Consider the following 20,814-nt stretch of genomic DNA (forward strand, 5'->3'; position numbering starts at 1 on the left):
CTGACACTCACCCCTCTTGGGAAACAAATAGGTAGAAGCCTCACACTTATATTACACAAGTGATGAGAGACATGGTGCTCTATGATTCTTCATCTCTTTGCTTTGATCAGTTTCTCTCCAGGGATGCCTTCATCTTGGATTGATCTGCTCATTGTTTTAGTACCCCCACAACTTCTCTTCCTTGCAAACTCTTGGAGCTGTCAGCAAACTCCTCTTCCACAATGATCTGCTATTCCCCTTCTGGTAGGCTGCCTCTGATCCTTCTCAGTGTAAAGCAACCCACATTTCCTTCCTGCCTCATTCTCTCCATCACACATCCTCATTGATGCCAAAAGAAGTGACATTATGGAGCTGGGGAAAATGCACGAGGAGCTCCCTCCTGAAGAATAACCCTCCTACAGAACACTGGGACCTTGCTGTGGCTATGGGAGAAGAGCTTTAGGCTCCCTATATCAAAAAGGTTAGCAGTTTACTGAAATATGACTACAAAAGAAAAGTTTAAGCTTTGCAAAAATACTTAGGCAGAAAGCTCATCCACTTAAACTGACTAGATTTTCTAGTGATGCCATTACTAATAGGATTTATTAATACTCTTTTTTCTTTACAGTGCTGTACAATGAGCTGTGTAGTGCATTTGTGTATTGATTAGTATGATAATAGCAAGCAGAAAATTTTGCTTTAGAAAGAACAATAGGATCTCTGAAGCATGCAAAAAATAGGTTGAAGGGAATTCTTAGCTGATCCAAACAAAAAAACCTCAGCTGCTTCAAAAAAGAATCCTCTGGATGTGGCTTGAGTGTTTGCTAATCCAATGAACAGGTAGTAAGCTGCAGTAAGTGAGGAATTTAGAAGAGCCTGAGCTGTGAGTACACCTGCAATTCATGGGATGTACACAAAGTGCATGGATGTAACATGGATGTAACACAAAACGTGTATGTACTCTCTGGATCCTATATGTACATAGCTGAGACACAGCTGGAAGCTTTGAGCAAACTGCAGCCACCCCATCCATAACTTTATGAAAAGCATCATTGGAAATGAGGTTTTGTTAGTTCTGGTTACCCTGGTCAAAGCACAGAGATATGAGAGGGAGAAATGAAAATAAAACAACCCTCCCACCCTCAATCACACCCCTATATAGTGGGAAAAAACATGTACAGAGATGGCTTTCACAAACCCTTTCGCCTGGTGGGCCAGGAGGACCATCATTGCCTGAAGTGCCCTGGAAAGGAAAGACAGTATGTTCAAGGATTCACATTTATTTAAAAGCAACAGCCTGTAGCAAATCTATACAAATCTATAATTGTCAAGCAGATAATTACCTTTGGACCTGGTTTACCAGTGGGACCTCTGGGACCTCTCGAGCCTCTTGGACCCTGTCAATTTAACAAACAGATGGACTTGATGATAAATACTGGATATCATAATCCAATAAAAGTAATTCTTCCCAGTATAGTGAGGCAATTTGCACATGGAAGCTTCTAAATTGCAAATCTAAAGAACTTACTGTTGGTCCTCGCTGTCCTCTGGGGCCTGGTTTGCCATGCAGTCCCTGGAAAGAAAAGATCACAGAAATCTTGGCACTCCATTTGTGAGAATAAAGGTTTTTTTACTGGAGGCAGAGAAACTCCCTTAAGTCTAAATGTTATTTTACCTTTAACTATCTCTCTTGCATTTCAATTTACAGATTCACGGTCCTTGATAAAATTGGTTATCTTTCTGAGGTCATTGGGGCTTGTGACTGAATGCACTAAATTTGCCTGAGAATCAGATTCTGTCAGAGGCATTAGAACATTTTAAACTACATTAAAACAGTACTGAAGGTGGCACAAAACAAGTAGAGTCCCTCTGCAGTAGTCTAAAGGATTTGGCATCGTGAACAGCCTTAAAAAAATTTTCCCAGGTTCCTGTGGAGAGCTCCACAGGTTAATAGAGAAAAGAAAGGGCAAGTCTCTCTTCATTTATAACAGAAATGGGCACTGTAATAACCACCAAAATTATGCACACTTGACAGAGATACAGAACTTGCCAGAATACCAGTCCTTAATACTTTGCTTTAATATATCTCCTAATTATGCTCCACATGCTCTGCAATGCAAAGAACCTTAAAATTCAAGAAAGTATTCTTCAAGCAGAGAAAGGAATCTGATGGGTGGTACTTTCTAATCTCTGAGGTAAACAAACCAGCAACGAAAAAATCACCAGATGTTTTAGCACAAACCTTGCTTTTATTGGAAAAATAAGGTATTTACCTGTTTTACTGACAGGTTTTTCCCCACCCCCCTCTTTTCTTTTTTTTTTTACTGTTGTTTTTCTTTCACTTGTCAGAATAAAATTTATGTATTGTTTTTGAAATGCTACTCAGTCTGTGTTCTTCTCAAGGACAGGGACTGTCTTTCTTAGTGTTTTATATGTGGCAGTGTATAACACCATGATAGCCTCTAGGCAAGATTAGCAATAATATCTGATTCTCAATACAAAACCTGCACTTATGGGCTCATTGATGAGCACCACAATATTTCAGTGTGCCAGCAGGTTGATGGTATCAATTATGTAGTTAATACCCTAGCTGAACTTAAAGCTTCATGAAGACCTGAAAACAGGTCAATATAATATCAATATATCAATTTTAAGCACCTTGTTTGATCCTATCATTTTGCTTTTTTTCCCAAACTGCTGCCTTTATTAGCAGTTGCCTCATATTTTCACAACACAGATGAACTGAGCATTACTTTGTTGCTTGTGCCTGTATATAACAATACATCTTTATCTAAGCTAAAATAATACAAGAACAATTTAAATCATACATAAGTGATGCAAATGCTATTGGATTTCATATATTTAATCTTAAAATAATGAATTTCTGCTTTAATAATAATAATATATATTACCTGTTTGACTTGATGCTGCTATCAGCTATGAATTCTGACTCTTAATTTCACCAACTTTCTAACATACCCTGCTGTATTCAATTAAGTTTTAGAGACAACAGTGGTGACCTTCTTTCAAATCTATTTTTAATTGTTATAGCTTGAAGAACATGCTTAACACATTTCCCCTCATCTGCTTCAAGTGAACAAAGCAACAGAAGATGTAATTTTACATTTTTTTAATACAAGTAATAGTACACATTCTTCATCTTGCCTGGTATATTTAGCCTTTTTGAAGCTATGCCTTAAAAAAAAACCCTTTTGTGGCAAGTCGGAATATTAATGAAATACAAGTTGAATTTCCTTGAGAGTAAATTGTATGGTAGCAGGATAATTCATGGGATACAGGAAAACAGTTCTTGCCAACTCACTCAGCTATACTGTCAAAAAAAAGCCCCCAAACCCTTCAGCAAAGATGATTTTTATTCTCTTTTTCAAATTATGTAATTATGGCAGTATGTGCAGCAGGAAAGTGTCCAAGTTCTTGTACCTTTAGATTAATACCTTAAAGAATTGCAAATAGTGCCTCAGTATGTCCTGTTTTACACAAAGATAGAGGTCCATCTTGAATGTGAAAAGCTTGTTTCTATTGTTCTTCAGATAGTAACTTGTACCTTTAAGTTTCAGTCTTTTCCCCCAGCACTAAATTTTAGAAGTTAATTAAGTGTTATGCAAGAATGAATTATCATACCCTTGCACCTTTCTCTCCATTGGCACCTGGAAATCCTGGAAATCCAGTTGAGCCCTATGTAAGAAATCAATGCAAATGTCAGAGGGTGTCAAGAGCAAAACAGTGGAGACAACATTTAACAGACACATAAAGCACAACTCCATGTGCACTGTACATGTCAAGCTTGCAATGTGACAGCTATAAATAAACTTACCATAATGCCTCGAGTCCAGAAAGCATTAAAAAAAAAATATCAGTGTACAGAATGGACATTATTTGTCATTTATTTGACAATAAAAATATTCTTTAAATCTGCACCTTTTTTTAAAGTAGGGAAGTAATTATAAGTAACAGTCCACTAGAAATAACTGTATCATAATGAAGACAAACAAACAAAGCCTTGTCTCAAAGCCTTGTAAAATAATTTTTTTTTAAAAAAATCCAAAAAATGGTAAGGATTTGCCACATCCTCTATTCACTTTACTGAGCTGTAAATTAATTACTTCAAGTACTTTATTCACTGTAAGACAACCAACGGACAGTTTCATTTAACTGATGCATGCAATTCATACATAGGCAGAATTTATGAGATTATCTGACTTGAAACTGCTCCCAGCTCTAATCCTCCTCCTTTTTTCCTCCCCTTTCCTGCTAACTGCCCAGTCCAGTGGGAACAGTTATTATTTTCTTCTTTGCTTCTGGCACAGAGGTTCAGTGGGACAGCAGACTTTTTACCTGCCAACATGTTAATTTTTCCTAAGGAACTGGGGAGGCAAAGAGGCAATAATCATGATAAATTATACTTTTAACTGACTGGGGATGAAAATGAAGAGAGTGTTTGGTTTGGCCAGCCACTAGTAAAATTTACTAGTAAAATTTACTAGCCAGAGTCCCTGCTGTCACAATGTGCCTATGCCTGTGCAGCTTGCTGCCAGCATTTAAGTGGCAAATAAATGCATATAAAAGAAACCTAAAATAGAATTTCTTGGTCCCCTTTGAAATGAATTTTGTTTATTTTTTCTTTTTTTTCCTCTTGTTCTTACTCCTGTTTTTCCTCTAATGGATCTGGTTTTACATAATCATTCCAATTAGGGAAAAAGACTTAGGGGCAGTACAACTTCACTAATACAGATTCTAATGAAACCTTAATTGATATTGACTGGTGGCAGAAAAGTAATATTTTTCTTCCTTCCCTTCCCTTTTATATTCCTTTCCCTTTAATTTCTTTTCTTATTTCTTAACTCTTCATTAGTTCTAACTTCATATAAGAACAAAACTAAAAATTCTAGTCTGTGAAGCCCAAGTATGTTCTTTAAAATTAAAAGGCTGGAGAAAACTAGACTAAACCATGGGACACTAGTAGTCATGACTAGATTATAAATATTTTACATGTACATTGTTAATCAAGAGGACTGGATTGGAGAAAAAAAAAAAGTGTACTGAAAATTATCAGACAACGGCAGTACTCTGAAAACAATTCTTAGTAAAAAAAATGAAAAGCAAATATCAACAAAAAGAAAGATGTCAACTTTCTTGACAATACTAGGACAGGATTTCCTATTTGCTTTACATAGCTAATATTATTTTCTGCTGCCTTTTTTTCACTCCCTCATGTTAACTTGAACTGGTCTGTGACTCAGTTTCCAAAGAAGTCTCTAGTGAGTTATCCACTGTAGCTGTCATTAGTCTTTCTTGGACATTTAAGCAACAAATTAGAGGAGCAACAGTGAATACAGCTTGAGAACTATTTTCAATTTTAACATGATAAAAATTTAATGCAAGGAAGTTCTTGATCAAGTCTTTGTTGAAAAAATAATCTATCAACTTTTATATGAAATATTACATAATTTTTATTCTTAGAACTGAATAATGCAATACTCATATCTTAGATTTTTCTAAGACAATTCCAAAGGAGAATAATGAGACTGAAGTCTCAGACATTGTGAGTTAAGAAACTGAAGCCAAAACCCCTGTGTCTTTCAATGTGAATAGTTTCCATGAGTGCTTTCCACAGATAATTTCAATATTTTTCACTGATGCAGTGTTCAGTGAATAAGCATTTTTCAGATAGTCCATTCACTTGACTAAAAAGGGTGAAACTATAGGGCAGAGTCAGAAAAACATTTTGCCAGCCAGGAAGTTGTATTTCATCCAAAATACCTCATAATTTCAAATTTGGACATAAAAATAAACCCAAAGTAGAGCAGAATTGAGGATTTTACTGCAGGTTGATTACTTAGATGTGTAGGAATGGTAAGGGATTCTTTTTCTTGTGATATTTACCTAGATAGGTCTTTGAGAGGGGCTGGAGCTATAATGTTTCCCTAATGGTCTCCTCTACACAGTGTCTGTAGAGCTTTGCTTTTATTCCATCTTTTTTCTTTCTAATCTCAGAAAAGAGATCCTGAAATTCATTTACCATGCCTATTTCCTAAAGATGTGTTAGGATGAACTTGACAGAAATTTGTTTCATAAAATTGTTTAAAACCAGAAGTCCCTGTGTGGTTTTCTAATGCAATCCAAATACGTAAAGTAGCTGAAGGACAGATATAGACACTTAAATTAACTAAGGTTTGTGTTTTTTTCATGTTTGTCTTAAAAGAAACGAAAGGAAAACATGAGAAAAATTGTAAATTATATTTCAAATTTTTCAATTTGTAAATTTCAAAGAAATATGGTTTATTTCATGGAAGAAGCAGTAATGACACTAATGGAACCCCTGTACCACGCTGAAAATTCCCATCATTGTCAGCATCCATTTAGTCAATAAAATGCCTGTTCTCTCTCAAGAACGTCACCAGTTCCTTCCTTTCCCAGTTTAGTGCATGGCAGTCTGGTGCTGGCACAACACAACTCAGGAGAAGATGCTAAAGGGTAGAACAGGAAGAAGAGGTGCTCCATAAAGAGAGCCTGATATATGGAATCCCACATTATTAAGGATTTTACTTCAGAATATGATAGTCAATAAAATGAGAAAAACGGCCCTTTCTTTGGTGTGCACACCCTGCTTCCCCAACCACAGAAATGAAATAACTGCACTGTGACCAGTGTCAAAACACTCAATATACAGCTCATTTATAGCTCACCTTTGGACCTTGTCTTCCTGGATACCCTGGCAGTCCAGGCACACCAAGCTTACCCTGCAATGAGAAGGCAGTGTTAAATTTTACTGTATCCAGGGTCAAATTTTACTGTATCCTTTTTTGTGGTTCAGCAAGCATCTATACAAAGTAATCTTTCCACAACATAGAGTGATGATACTCCATGGAATATAGTATTTAATTAAATCAATTTCTCATTTTTATAATTAATCACCAGTGGGCTGAGTACGAAAATTTAACAAAAATCCCACTCCAATGAATGAATCCCGAGAAACCAAAACCTCAAAGTTTTTTTTCTTCTATGAAGTGTCATGCAGTTCTATGTGGTTGAGATCATTAAATAACTGTTATTCTCCAAAAAATCAGGGTGTTAATAGGTTTAAGTGAGAAGAAATTATTTTTAATTTCTACTTTGTGATGGCTGACTTTGATGAATAGGCATTTGAAGACTCAGTTCTTTTTCTGAATAGTTCTAAACCAAGACTATGATAAATTATACCCCAGTGATTATTTGCTGACAATGGATTTGTCAACAACTATTACCAACTTGCTCTATTCAGAAAAGACTGATCAGCACTGACATCAAGCATTCCCAGAAAAGAAATGCAGTACCCTACTCCATTGAGTCAGTCTCTTTAGACCTCTAGAGGATGAGTGATGGATTGCCACTTTCAAAGGCAAGGGAAAGTAGTTTCAGACTTTGCAGGATGGGAACTCTGGGAAGAATTTATGTTCTAGAATATCAAGTCCTAGAGAAGATCTCAGTGGAAAAGATGACTGTAAATTATCATATGGTACTCTGCAGTAACCATAGATGACATAAAATAGGAAGGAGAGACTTCCTATGGAGAAGGAAATTTTCCCCAAAATATCTATTGGTAAAAAATACAGCATAAATAAATATGTTGAGTATTATCATATTCATGTAAGCACATCTGTGTGGTGAGACATTACTGAGAACAATTTTTACATTTAAGAAACTAGTCATAATGCTGCCTGCCTGTTTTTTGCCACCCTGAAACAAGCCACAATGCATCACAATGATTTAAATGTTTTGCAGCATGACAGCACATCAAACAACTCTTGCCAGATTCAGTGAAAGTTTTGTCCCTGATTTTTTGAGTCAGTAAGTCAAGCTGCCTAGGTTGGGAGTGTGAATTTTTTTTATTATGACCTCATTTCTGATATGTTCCTATTTTTTTTGCCACCCCATTTGAGATTTCATTAATCAAGCAAATCCAGCGTTAGACCTACTTGGGAAATGGTATTTTCTTATGGAATATGATGCACACAGAGAACAAGAACTACTGCAGCAATTTCGTTACTTTCTTTATAAGAATAGTACATTTGCATTAAATACATAATAAGAATGACAAGAGAACAAGACATTTATATCTGCTCTTACAGACTTTCCAAATATTGTGGGAAGATCTAAAAGTTCACGATGGTTATTCCAGTTTGTGCACTAAAATAAATAGCACAGGAATAACACCAAAGTATTCCCTTCTGACACACTCTATTCTGTCCAAGTATCCATAGTACCCACAAAAGATGTGTGCCTTCTAGTGGGCAAGAAAAACTGTAAATATTTGTAGAAAAGGGAAAACTGTAGGTCTAAAATTCTAAGGCCAGCTAATAGTGTTATCAACATCAACTTTTTTCAAGTATCTTCTAATATTCAGGGCTTCAGATTCTTGACTTGTATACTGGAAGAGTCCCAAATATGTCACAGTGAAGAAGAAATGGTTGAAAACCTATATTAATAGCAAGTAATTTGAATAAGAACTAAAAATAACTCTAACTTGAATTTAAAAATTACCAACTATTAAAAAAAAAGGGGTTGTTTTGTTTTGATTTGGTTTATGCACCCTCCCTCCTATTATTTTTTTTCAAAAGAGAACTAGAATTGAAGCTATAGTTCACCAAAAAACTTAAAGGGAAATATATTCATCTGCATCTTCTCACTTAAGTGATATACATTTACACATATATAGCATACACATTTCTGAACCATCATTTTACATTATTTTATATTATCATACAGCTCCAGTTACTTATACTACCAGTGCTGAAATCCCCTTTCCTTTCTGACAGTACCCACACACACATTTCTGAGCCTCCTTTCCGTACTTTATACCAAACTCAAATGGTTTTTGTTGAAGCCAGGATTCTACAGAGATTTGTACCTTGTGCTTGATCTCACTTTTTTCAGCATCGTTTTATCAGAGCTTCCGCTTAACAACCCCTTTCCCTTTTGCCAAACCTATTTGGGATTTTTATCCAGGAAAAGTTTTCCATTTTAAAAAAAATTCCAAGTCACTGTTTGTTGTAATGTGACTCAATATTAATTCACTATTCAGCAGCACCTTTCTCATCCTTTGTGCCCAGCTCTTTTATTTGCACTGTTTCCCCCAGCTGGCATGCACTGTATGTGATTTGGGATAACAATGGAGTTGCCTTATGTGCTGGTGGAGTACTACAACTTACAAGTTGTAAGTCTTGTTGTCTTGTAGACTTACAAGACAAGAATTCCCAATCTTTGATCAAATGGGAACTCTGGTGGTCTGCTGCAGTAGTGTCACAAAAAGATTTTGCAGCTCTGAAGGCTTGTTTTTCAGCGATGGAGATTATGTCATGAGGCAATGACCTGTTTATGCTGATTTCTGGCTACTGACCTTTTCCCCAGCTGGACCAGCAGCACCTGGGTCCCCAGATGGACCTGCTCGACCTTTTGGACCTTCTGGGCCATCTTCTCCTCGTGGACCTGGCTGACCAATTTCTCCCTAAAATACAACAATGGCCTTCATGCATATACTGGAAAGATTACCTACAATTACTTGAAAATAAATTTGCAGTAAACTTAAACAGAGAATAGAATCATACAATGGGTTGGAAGGAACCTTTAAAGGTCATCCAGGCTTCCTGCAGTGCACAGAGACATCTCCAAAGAGATCAGGTTGCTGTAAGCCCTGTCCAGTTTCCTACTAGGAAAATGTGACTACTCTTGTTCATTATATAATGCAAATATATAAAAATTAGACAGTGAATATCACTTCCAGTGTGTTAGAGCCTAGTTATCTTGCTTGAAGACAGCTGTATTTGGAAACTATATTCTTCTTTTTCCTTTCCTAAATTTTTGAGAAGGCATTCTGGCAGTCCATAGAAAAAAATTGTCTTTGTCTAAGTACTTATGTGCCTATTATCTTCACAGTTATTTATGTATACAGACTACAGATACAGGGAGGAACCCCTTATGAAAAGCTTTTTTACAACCTCCACAACACTTCCTGTGAAGGGAAGTAAATGCACATTGGGCTACATAAACAGCATTTTGACAGAGATATGCAAAATGCTGGGTTGGAATGGAAATCCTAAATAGATTTATCCTAGATAGATAACTTTTCCTCAGGCAAATACTGGAGATCTTGGAATCTGGAAAAGGAGATTTCCTAGGAAGAAGCTCAGTGAAAAGGATATTCAAGACTGACATTCTCTTCCTCTTTATGATTGTGCCATTTCTGATTCACAAGAACCATCTCTGGATCGGATTAGTGCATGCACAGAGAATAGAATTATTTATAAATTCTAGGCCTTATTTTATTTTTACTTTAAGTACTTTTGTTCACTTCAGTATTCTTTTCAAAACAGTAACATGTAAACTTTTCAGAGTATTTGGGCTATGAATAAATGCTTACCCGGTCACCTTTAAGACCCATGTCACCTTTAAATCCTGGAAAACCATCTTCACCCTAAAAAAGGCAGAAAGGCGGGTAAAGACTTAGCAATATAGAGGAACTTTTTTTTTTGCCCTGCAAAAAAAGGTAAGAAAATAAATTTACAACAGATTAAAATAATCTGTGTAGATAAAGTGGGAACTTCAGAAGATCTAATCTGGCTACTACTGCTTTATAGAAAGTAGACCAGTGCACTACACAAAATAATTTTCAGTTAGAAAATTCTCAATAGCAGTTGTTCAAAAATCTATTTAAAGGTAGAAACAACGTCATTATTCTCTTTTAATATGAATTGTCTTGCGAAGTCCTTTCTTAAGTCTCGTTTTTGATTATCATTCTTTTTAATAATCCATTTAATTAAATAAAAAATTGGTAACAAATAAATCAGCGTTATTCTTTAGATAGCAGAACTTCCATCTTAAGTAGTTTTTCTTTTGATCTAGTGCCTTAATAGAATCATGAAAGGAATCAAAAGTTGACTGCTTGCAACATCTCAATATATTGACACAAACCTCAAACATAATAATGCTTATAACTTAACAAAGTAGTGATCACTATACAGCAGTTTGATACCCAGCAATGCTCAGCCCTGTCTCTTCTCATTGGCTGAAGTGATTGAAAGAAAGTAGAAACAAAATAAGCATTAAGAGTGAATCCAAATAGAGTGGCAAAACAGTGCACATTATTGCTGTCTCTAATAACAATTGTTTATTTACTGCCTAGAATGGGTTGGATTAAATGATCTTGAAGGTCTCTTCCAACCCAGTAATAATAAAAAAAAATCTGTGATCCTGTGTGACTCATCATCGAACTACTGTTCCAAAATCCAGGCAACAAAGATTCCATTCTCATCTGATGATTGGTTGTAGCATGGCAGCAAAGGTCTTTGTGATGAATAAAAACATAGGAAAACATTTTATTATGATGTTATTAGTTTTTAATATGCTAAAGTAATACTGCTGACTTCAAATCTGAGTAATATTTGGACCGTCAATAAAACCAGAAGAGAGTTACAACATGCTCCACATTACTGAAGACAAACACAAAACTTAAAAAAAAAAAAAAAAAAAAAAAGCTTAGTATTCAATCCTCATGGTCAAAAAGAAGTTTGCTTTTTTTCATTCTTGGGCCCAGAAAAATTTTAGCATCTCCCTGATCACCAAGTGAGATGGACTGCAGGGCTAAAGCCAGCTTGGAAGCAGTCATAGAGTATGCAACAATAACCCTTGAAAGGGTGATAGAAGTAGATCTGCTAGTGGTAAACAACTCAAAATAGCAAGGAGGCATCAAAAGCTAAAAAAACCCCAAAAAAACCAACAAACCAAAAAACAATTAAACCAAAACAAAACAAAACTTCACCCCAAAAAAACCCCTACCATCCAACTAAAACAAACTAAACCAACAAAAACCCAAAACCAAACAAAGAAAACAACCCCAAACCAAACCAAAACAAAAAAAACCCCCACAAAAAATCAAACAAATAAATATAGTTTTTAAATAAAATGTGTTAATGTAAAAAAAACCAAAAGAGGTGACACTATAATTCATTGAAAAAATATACTACAAACCAGTCTAAAAGTAGTTTTCCCATGCTTTCTATACGATAAAACAAAGTTTTATGTTGTCATCTTATATTGCATAAATTAAAAATTTAAGGTGTCTTTTCTTAAAATTTAGAAAGAAATTTAAAAGGCAGTGTAACGAATACATCCAAAAAGCTTCAGTTTTAAAAATTGCTCAGTAATGGCCAGTAATAATTACATGAGAACCCTTAGCAAGGACTGACCATGTGCCAACTACTGACCAAACAGCTGCCAAATGAACTAAAACTCTTCTTCAGCTTTCACAGTGAGGTCCCAGATTTTGAACTCTACAAGAAGATGATTTTATTCTGTAAGTGTAGGTGGAGAGAGCTGAATGCTCTATTTCCTCCTCTGCTGATAACAAAAAATAGCTTAAGAGTTCCAGTCACATTTACTGGTCAGTACAGATCCAGGCCTCCTCTGAGATCTCTGGACCATTCCAGATCTATGGGGGTTTCCCTAAATGGTAAGGTTATATATTGTGTTCTCTTGCAGTGCTTTCCCCCATGTAATGGCAGCTGAATAATTTCAGTAAAAAAAGGCCTGTGAACACACTCCCAAAGCACTGAGAACTAACTATGCAGTATCTTTGTGTGATTTTTTGGAGGTATTCAGTAGAATTCACTCTCTTACTGCAGCTGTGAGATCAACTTTAAGAACACAGAAGTATTGGAGACATTGTGCTAATCAGTATTCATTGATATACATAGATACATATAGACAGATATATGAACTGCATTTATATACATGTCCTGTATTTTGTCCAAGCATGACATTAATAATCCAATAAGGCCCAAGAAAAAGCTGGGGTTTTGAACTGTCCAGTCTTCATGGATGTTAAAAACACTCTTTTTCAGCTTAGATTTAATGAGCAACTCTAAAATGAGCATGCAGTCTAGACAAACTGTGGTTTAGGATGGCTTGAAAATGCTCAGCAGGTCTTGGCACCTGAGCCAAGTTCTGAATCAGGGCTTTTTGGCAAGGCTGAGACTTCTGCTTTAGAAATATCTATAAATATCTATATACCTATATAAATATATATATTAGCCAGCAGAGCCTCAAGAATGGGTTTGCCTTTGTGGTCAGGAGGTATGACTGATGGTGTCTGTTGTCTGTCTCTCATTTTGAGTGCTGAAGGAAGTGTGACTTTAAACCAACACTGGCTGCAGTTTCAGCCACCGCAGACCATCAGGAGTCAGGCCAGATCCCAGGGGTTGGTGTTTGCTCCAGGAAGAGCTCTACACACAGAATTAATAGTATCAGGGGAGATGAGAGCTTTCTTCACATTCATATATATGGATCTGACTGGGGCTGTCCATCACTACTGCAAATAAAATGCATATACAAATGCAAAATGTCTTTGCAAAGACAAAGATCTGGGACAAAATACCTTGAGCCTAGAAAGCCATTGCCCAATGTACATAAAAACACAGATCTATCTTATGGCTCTATCAAAACAGATTAAAAATAGTACTGCCACCACAAATGTCTCTGATGCACAAGCCTCTCCATATCCACTACAGTGTCTACTAATAATGGAGGGATAATAAGGGAGAGTCTAACTCTCCGCTCAAGGCCACTTTAGAGAGAAGTTACCTAAACTGGTCCAAAGGGGATTGAAAACCATTCTAAGAACTGAAGGTTTTATATTCACTTTGTACCAGTGTACAAAGTGAATATAAATAACCATGAAGGTCACTGATTTAGGCACTGGGCTCGGGATGTCTTTAGGGAAATGCAAAAATAAATTCACTGCTGTGAGATAGAGCACACTGCAGTGAAGGAGACAGAAGAGGCTGCAGTGTAAAGGGAAAAGAATTAACTGCAGTCAGATTTACCTTTTCACCTTTGGATCCCTTGAGTCCACGAACACCATCAGCACCCTAAAGGAAGAATATAAAGAATTACCCACAAGTATATATTCAAAAGGTGTGAGAGGAAGAACCCAATAACTAAAACTTACCTTTACACCACGAGGACCTGGATATCCAATTGGACCCTGAGGACCTGGAGGCCCCTAAAATACATTGAAGCAAAGAACTTTTGTTCAGTTTTTGTACAGTTTTTGATTAGCAAGCAGTTCTCTTCAGAATATAATGCTTATTCTTTCACTATAATGTATGACACAGCAAAATAACACTGGGCTGCCTGCCACTAAGAAAAGTTAAGGCATCAAAAAGCACCATGTCACTATAAATTATTAATAGAATTGTGAACTTGGATTTAACTTGTATATTTGGGAAGCATCTATGCATAATATAAATTATCTGAAACAATGGTAATTGTAAAATGGAACAAACAATCAGAAATAAACAAAAATATGCCAGTTAGAAACCAGTGGTGTTTTACTGGAGAAAATTTACAGACTAATTATGATGATGGCCCAAGTCAAAAATATAGATCAAAATAATGGGGAAAATAAAAATCATGGTGTAAAAAAACCCAAACAAACAAAACAAAACATACCAAGCCTGGAAGCTAAAAGGCTCATGATACTATGTACACTGAATGGTGTCTGGATTCATTTTTTTACATTTTTCTGAGTATTTTAAAGATGCTCAACATGAATCTATGCAATCTGATGGAGGGCCTAAATAAACTGAGTTCTGTGAAGGGTGGAATCCAGGAAGCCTGAAACATGATACCTCTGACGGAAGCTGAGCTGCTCTGCTGATTCTCCCATGTCTGAGATGGAAAGGTAATAAAATCTTTTACTAATGGGGACATTGATAAGGTCTGTTTCCTCTCTCCAATGTGTTTTTTCATGAAAGTTTCGGACTGTTAACATCTCTGAGAAAAGGAACTTTCTGTCAAATTTGGCTGAAATTGATCAGTAAATTCCAAAGATGGAAGAACTGGCAAATGGCCAAGTCTGGACTTTCAAAACATAAATGCTGTGTCTAAGTTTTGTTTTCTTAAGAAATTAGGATAACATTTATAAGTCTTTTACAGATAACAACACTTCTGACAAATTTAATATGCTGATGTCAGTGGTGCTGTACTTTCTGAAATGTCCTATTAATTCACTCATCCGGTCATCCACAATACAACCTTTTAGTATTGCCCCTGAAAACTGAATTCAGGTGCTATAAAGGGTGCTATTCTGGATAAATAAAGATCAATACTGAGTAAGCAGAACACTTTAAGGAGCTCCAAGGCCCTTTCAGGGCTTCACAAGGTTAAAAAAAATACTTTACTCTGACACTGAGTTGAAGATTACCTAAAAATTGCCTGGCCTCTTGCTTGCATGCATTTTTATAACTTCAAAAAGACCAGGTTCTGAAGAACTTTTGTGAGCTTCCATACAACAGAATTGAAAACTCAAAATACCTGCAAGTTGTTTATAAGATGTGTGTAACTTCTAATTGCCACTCTGCCAACTCCAAGATGAGCATTAATTTCAAAGAGTAATCTTTATCCTATTTACTATCTTTAATATTTATATATATATATGTTTTTCTGTGAAAAGATGCTTTGAACGTGTCATGGGTTTTCTATTGTCTTCTTAAATAGTTCTTGTAAGCAACAAATGTGTCATAAAGATGAAAAATTTCCAAAAGTTTTCTTGAAATCTATGTAAATAATTGGAAAAGTTTTAAAACTCACCAATGCACCTTTATCTCCAGACTGACCCTCTTTGCCAGGATGACCCTGTTTTAAGAGAAATGTATCTGATTTGAAAAGCAATAATTTCTACAGAATGACATTTTATTATTAAAACACAATTATTTAAACATCTGAATTTTAGGTCATTAACCACATTTCTTCTGTATTAGAATAGACACACAAAATTTTGAGCAAAGGTTTTACTTTCAATACCAATTAAATTTACATAACAAAGGAAAAACTAGACAAAAGTTACATTCGATGTCAATATTTTCAGGAATATGCTGACCAATCCTTCTGTTTAATTAATGTTTCAGCAGTAAGAGGCTTTTAATGCAAGAGACTCTCACCTTTGATTTTGAAATAGGGGTGATTTATTTTGTAGCATGAAGACATTCCTAAAAATATTTTTAAATTATAGGATTTATCAGAAGATTCAATAGAAGGCTGATTTAGTTTCAATGTTCTATGTCTTTGTTCTAAACTGTGAATTGCTTTTTAAACAAAATTTATTTACATCTTAGACTTGGCTCTACATCACTGATGTTAATACTACAGCACTCAAAACATTATCCAGTCCATTGTTTTCCCTTCTCAAAAAATTTGCACTTATATTGCAAAACTTAAAGACAATTTAATGAAGCTAAAGATTAACAGATAATTGTGAGTAGGCTGCAGGAGGGCATGGAGCTGTGAAGGGACCCAGCTGGGACACTGCTCCAAATTGACCAGGGGAATATTCCATACCATATGATGTCATACACAGCAATAAAAGCTCAGGGAAAGGAGGAGGGAGGACATTCATACTCAGCTGCCCAGCAAGTGGCTGGCCATCTGCCTGCAGATTGGCAGTAGTCAATGAATCCCTTATTCTACTTTGCTTGTGTGCATCGCTTTTTCCCACTTATTAAACAGCCCAGGAGTTTTCTTGCTTTCGCCCTGGTGACTCTGTCCCCTACCCTGCTGTGGGAAGGGTGATCCAGTGAGTAGGTGGGTGCTTGGCTGCTGACTGGGATCAGCCCAGCACAGCAGGGGAGTGTATCAGGTACACACCTGTGCTGACACTTGATTATCTTTTACAGCATTTTCCCCCTGCTTTGAAGGTTGAACAAGATGCAGATGACAAATAACGCCTGTGTTTAGAAATGAACATTGTTTCTACTATACAGGAAAGGATAAGGGGAAACATTCAAATATTTAGACAATGATTCAAGATACAGGCACTCAGCTGGACTATCATTGCACACTTAACATTCTCCACTAAATTGGTACTTTGGCAGGAAAAGGCTAGACTGTGAGAGCCCTGGGAACAATTCTATACTTGCAATATATTTGCAGTGACCTTGTTAAACCTTCCTAAAAATCATGTTTAAGAAATGCAGATTTCACCCAAAAGAAAAATTGTAAGGGACAATTGCATGTGGAGGAATAGACAAGATCTCCAAAATAACACTGTCTAATGGCTCATAGTGGTATAAAAAATGTTTTTTCTGCAAGAAAGTAAGTGTAGGGGCATGCCATTATGGCAAATGATTCCATTTAAGCTGAATGCCTAAGCCATGCTGCTCAAGTGGTTACACTCCCTGTTCACATGAGCAATTGCAGCCTTAGAGTGAAGCTGAATTCCTTGGCAATCACAAAGTTTGGCTTAGGTGTGTCCCAGTCTAGACAATGCAAGAGGCACCTCAAACACACAATATGAACCTTAAGCCAGGAAACTGAGAAAGATGTAGTCTGTTCCATATTTTCTCAGAGAAAAGTGGTGAGCATTTTTTACAGGTGATTTGCTCTGCCAGACTGACAAGGTAGGATACAGTGGAACAGTGTCTGGCCCTTTGTGTGTTAGTAGGTTATTTACACATCCTTGAAGATGCTGCAGATGCATTTCATCGTCTGGGACCACATTTTAAAAGCCCACAGATGCTTTTAGCAACTCCTTCAAAAATGTAATTCTCTTAGTTTTAACAGCTCAAATGATAAAGGGATTTTAAATGGATTTTATAATACTGTTGCCAACTAGGACTACCATTTCTTTTCCCTTCCATTTTTTATTTTTGTAACACAGGTATCCAGAATTATTTATCCCTTAGTAAAGGTAGTTAAACATTCAAATGATTAAGTATTTCTTTACTTACAGGAGGCCCATCAGAACCAGGAAGGCCGGGAAGGCCAGGCTTGCCTTGCGGTCCCTAAATGCAGTAACACAAACACATCTTCAAAACAAGAGCAAACATGTCCAACACTTGTGACCCTAAGAGCTAAGGATATAGAATGCAGTCATACCTAAATCCCTTGATATGGGTGTCAGGGATATGTCAAAAATAAAACTAAAGCCAAAATAACATTTTCAGACCATATGTAAGTGCAAGGACAGTCCTCACAGTCTTTAGCCTACAAAAATGATCCATAACTTTCAATGAGATGCTTGCCTGAGAACAGGCTTCAGTACTTACCCTATGAAAATGCACACACATAACATAAGGTGGGGAAGAGTTTTCCAGTGTAAAGAATTAAGTACTATTTAGAATTTCAGGAATAAAAGGATTCACCAATGAAAGTTATCAACAAGTTCAAGAGGCGAAGAGTGCAGTGTATCTATTTATATTATATTGTATTATATTTCCCGGTGCAGAATTCCAGAGCTCATAGCTGAAAGGTCTTTTTGAAAGCCTAGGAAATTCTGATATCATGAAACTTGTCCATTTTTCTAGAATAATACTTAAGCACAATGGCAGCTAAAAATGTATTAATTTCTCCAAAAGAATAAAGTAAATAACAAAGAAAAAATAAAATAATGAATTGAGCAGGAATTCAGCAAAAATAAAATTAGCATAAAATTCAATAGTGACATTTTTTAAATTAATAGAGGACCAGTTTCAAGCCACAAGAAAACGTGCAAACAGATGAAGAAAAAAGCTACCAAAGGACACTACAGTATGCCAATTACGCTGCAGAGTTATGTCATAATATAATCCTTGAAAAAAGAACAGAATCAGACTTGAATAGGTAAAACTTGGTTTTAAAAAAGAGATTAGGAAAAATAATTTTTGTAGCTTGCCGTAAAATCAAGTAACATACAAGTACAAATTGTTTAATATTGTAGATGGGATTCTGAAGGTAATAACAGAAAATTAATTCAAAATAAAGGGAGGAAGTTGTGCTGGTGAAAAAGTGTAGATGAGAGGAAAGCTAGTGGCTATTCATTGGTTATTCATTTACTTGATGATTTCAGGAAGATCTGATATTTAAATTTAGCTTACTATTCCTTAAAGACAGGAAAGCCCTCAAGCTCATAAACAAAGTGGCCCAGAACTGACGGTGAAATAACAAAATAATGCTGTAACTTACTTTTTCACCAGGAGGCCCGATAGGACCCTGAGGACCAGGAAGCCCCTGTTAGAAAGAAACCAGTGTGAGAAATGAGGGAGAACAATGTACATACATTCACTCGACTAAAGGTCCCTCATTAATCTGTTTAAACACATGGGCAAATATAAGTGGCGCTTTTTTTTTTTTTTTCACTTACAAGTTAGATCAGGAGTTTTCTGAGAGCCTTTGCACAAGCCACTATTCTGGCAGTAGGTCTGTAACAAGATCCTATTCAGAACCCTCCTCCAGGTGTGGCCATTCCTGCTGCATTCCAGGAACACTGAATGAGTCATTTCTCTCCTGACTGAAAAATCCCTCTGAAAACTTACTTGAAAACTCAGCTCCCAGTGCCCTCGGTACATCTGCAGCATTATTTATAAAATCCTTGAAGCTTCATCAGTTTCGCATATGAAAAGCTAACCTTTTAGTGATTTCTATCTATTAAACATTTGCTGCAAATTACATCACATTTCTGAGATCTCTTTTACACTTACTTGTGGGCCTGGAATTCCTTGCTGACCAGGAGGTCCTGGTTCCCCTTGAGGACCCTACCACGCAAAAAAATAGTAGGGCATTAGGTTTGCATTTCTGCACTACAGATCTTCATTGTCAGGGCTAAAAGGAGTACAAACTCATCTTTGTTCCTCCCTCTTTAAAGTCTACCAGCAACTTTCTCTCTAGTATGAATTTTTTTCATGCTAATGAATATCTTGACCTTTTCTTTACTAGAGAATAACAGCCCACACATAGGACCTAAGCACTGGAGTCCATGGTGCTAAAGGAGTCTGAGAGAAAGCATGGTCAGGCTTTTGGGCTGGAAACTAAGAACAGAAGCCTTGTCTTTTCCATATAAAATCATAATGAATCCAAACAGTTGACAGAAAAGTTTAATTAAATGGAAGGGATGGCATAGTTGCAGGGATGAGAGAACGTGGAAAGCATTCTTAGAATCTTTCTAATTCCCAGTTTACTTACTCACCATGTTGCCCTTTGGGCCTGAAGGTCCATCAATACCTGCAATGCCCTACAACAAACAACAGAACGAGCAATTTTAAGGGGACTTCCTTTTTTTCTTTCTGGAAACTGCAAATACTTGACAGCTCATACGTACAGGTTGTCCAGGGGGCCCAGGTGTCCCTCTGGGGCCCAGCAATCCCCGTGGACCCTGCAAGAGAAGACACCTGTAGTGACACCTGCATGGTTTTTTCTGAGCAGAGATGCCGTGAGCAGGAGTGGCCAAGGACTGGAGTAAGGAGTAGGCAGGATGAAGGGAAGGCAGCAGGGTTGTTTACGAAGGAAGGAAGGAAGGAAGGAAGGAAGGAAGGAAGGAAGGAAGGAAGGAAGGAAGGAAGGAAGGAAGGAAGGAAGGAAGGAAGGAAGGAAGGAAGGAAGGAAGGAAGGAAGGAAGGAAGGAAGGAAGGAAGGAAGGAAGGAAGGAAGGAAGGAAGGAAGGAAGGAAGGAAGGAAGGAAGGAAGGAAGGAAGGAAGGAAGGAAGGAAGGAAGGAAGGAAGGAAGGAAGGAAGGAAGGAAGGGAAAAAATCACTGATAAAAGATTTTCCTCAAGGGCACTGCATTTCTGAACAGGATGTCAGTGTAAGGCCAAGCTTTGATTTAGCCTCTTTATGGTCACTTCAGAGAAAGGTAGGAAATTGATATTTATATATCCTGGTGCAGAACACTGGCACAGCATCTTCCACTAAAATTTCAGCTGTGTCTTGGCCTGAAGGTCTGACCTGAACAGAAACATACAGATTTGTATTTCTTTTGAAAACCTGATGGTGTGTCATACTCTACACTACTATTTTAATACAAAATAGTGT

The 20,814-nt window shown here is 36.7% G+C and overlaps 1 protein-coding gene across 1 annotated transcript in view; it reads right to left on the reverse strand.

The window, feature by feature from the left end:
* COL11A1 (collagen type XI alpha 1 chain) overlaps window positions 1-20,814 on the reverse strand; it is a 131,921-nt gene that overhangs the window by 45,869 nt on the left and 65,238 nt on the right. Inside the window, exons 22-36 of the mRNA XM_066324568.1 lie at window positions 20,105-20,158; window positions 19,973-20,017; window positions 19,488-19,541; window positions 18,973-19,017; window positions 17,760-17,813; window positions 15,625-15,669; window positions 13,982-14,035; window positions 13,857-13,901; window positions 10,397-10,450; window positions 9,377-9,484; window positions 6,687-6,740; window positions 3,622-3,675; window positions 1,508-1,552; window positions 1,323-1,376; window positions 1,178-1,222 (exon numbers count right to left, since the gene is read on the reverse strand). Coding sequence (XP_066180665.1) covers window positions 1,178-1,222; window positions 1,323-1,376; window positions 1,508-1,552; window positions 3,622-3,675; window positions 6,687-6,740; window positions 9,377-9,484; window positions 10,397-10,450; window positions 13,857-13,901; window positions 13,982-14,035; window positions 15,625-15,669; window positions 17,760-17,813; window positions 18,973-19,017; window positions 19,488-19,541; window positions 19,973-20,017; window positions 20,105-20,158 — 810 coding nt within the window. The remainder of the gene's footprint in view (window positions 1-1,177; window positions 1,223-1,322; window positions 1,377-1,507; window positions 1,553-3,621; window positions 3,676-6,686; window positions 6,741-9,376; window positions 9,485-10,396; window positions 10,451-13,856; window positions 13,902-13,981; window positions 14,036-15,624; window positions 15,670-17,759; window positions 17,814-18,972; window positions 19,018-19,487; window positions 19,542-19,972; window positions 20,018-20,104; window positions 20,159-20,814) is intronic.

The sequence above is a fragment of the Sylvia atricapilla genome, chromosome 9 (genome assembly GCF_009819655.1).
Source record: "Sylvia atricapilla isolate bSylAtr1 chromosome 9, bSylAtr1.pri, whole genome shotgun sequence".
Lineage (NCBI taxonomy): Eukaryota > Metazoa > Chordata > Aves > Passeriformes > Sylviidae > Sylvia > Sylvia atricapilla.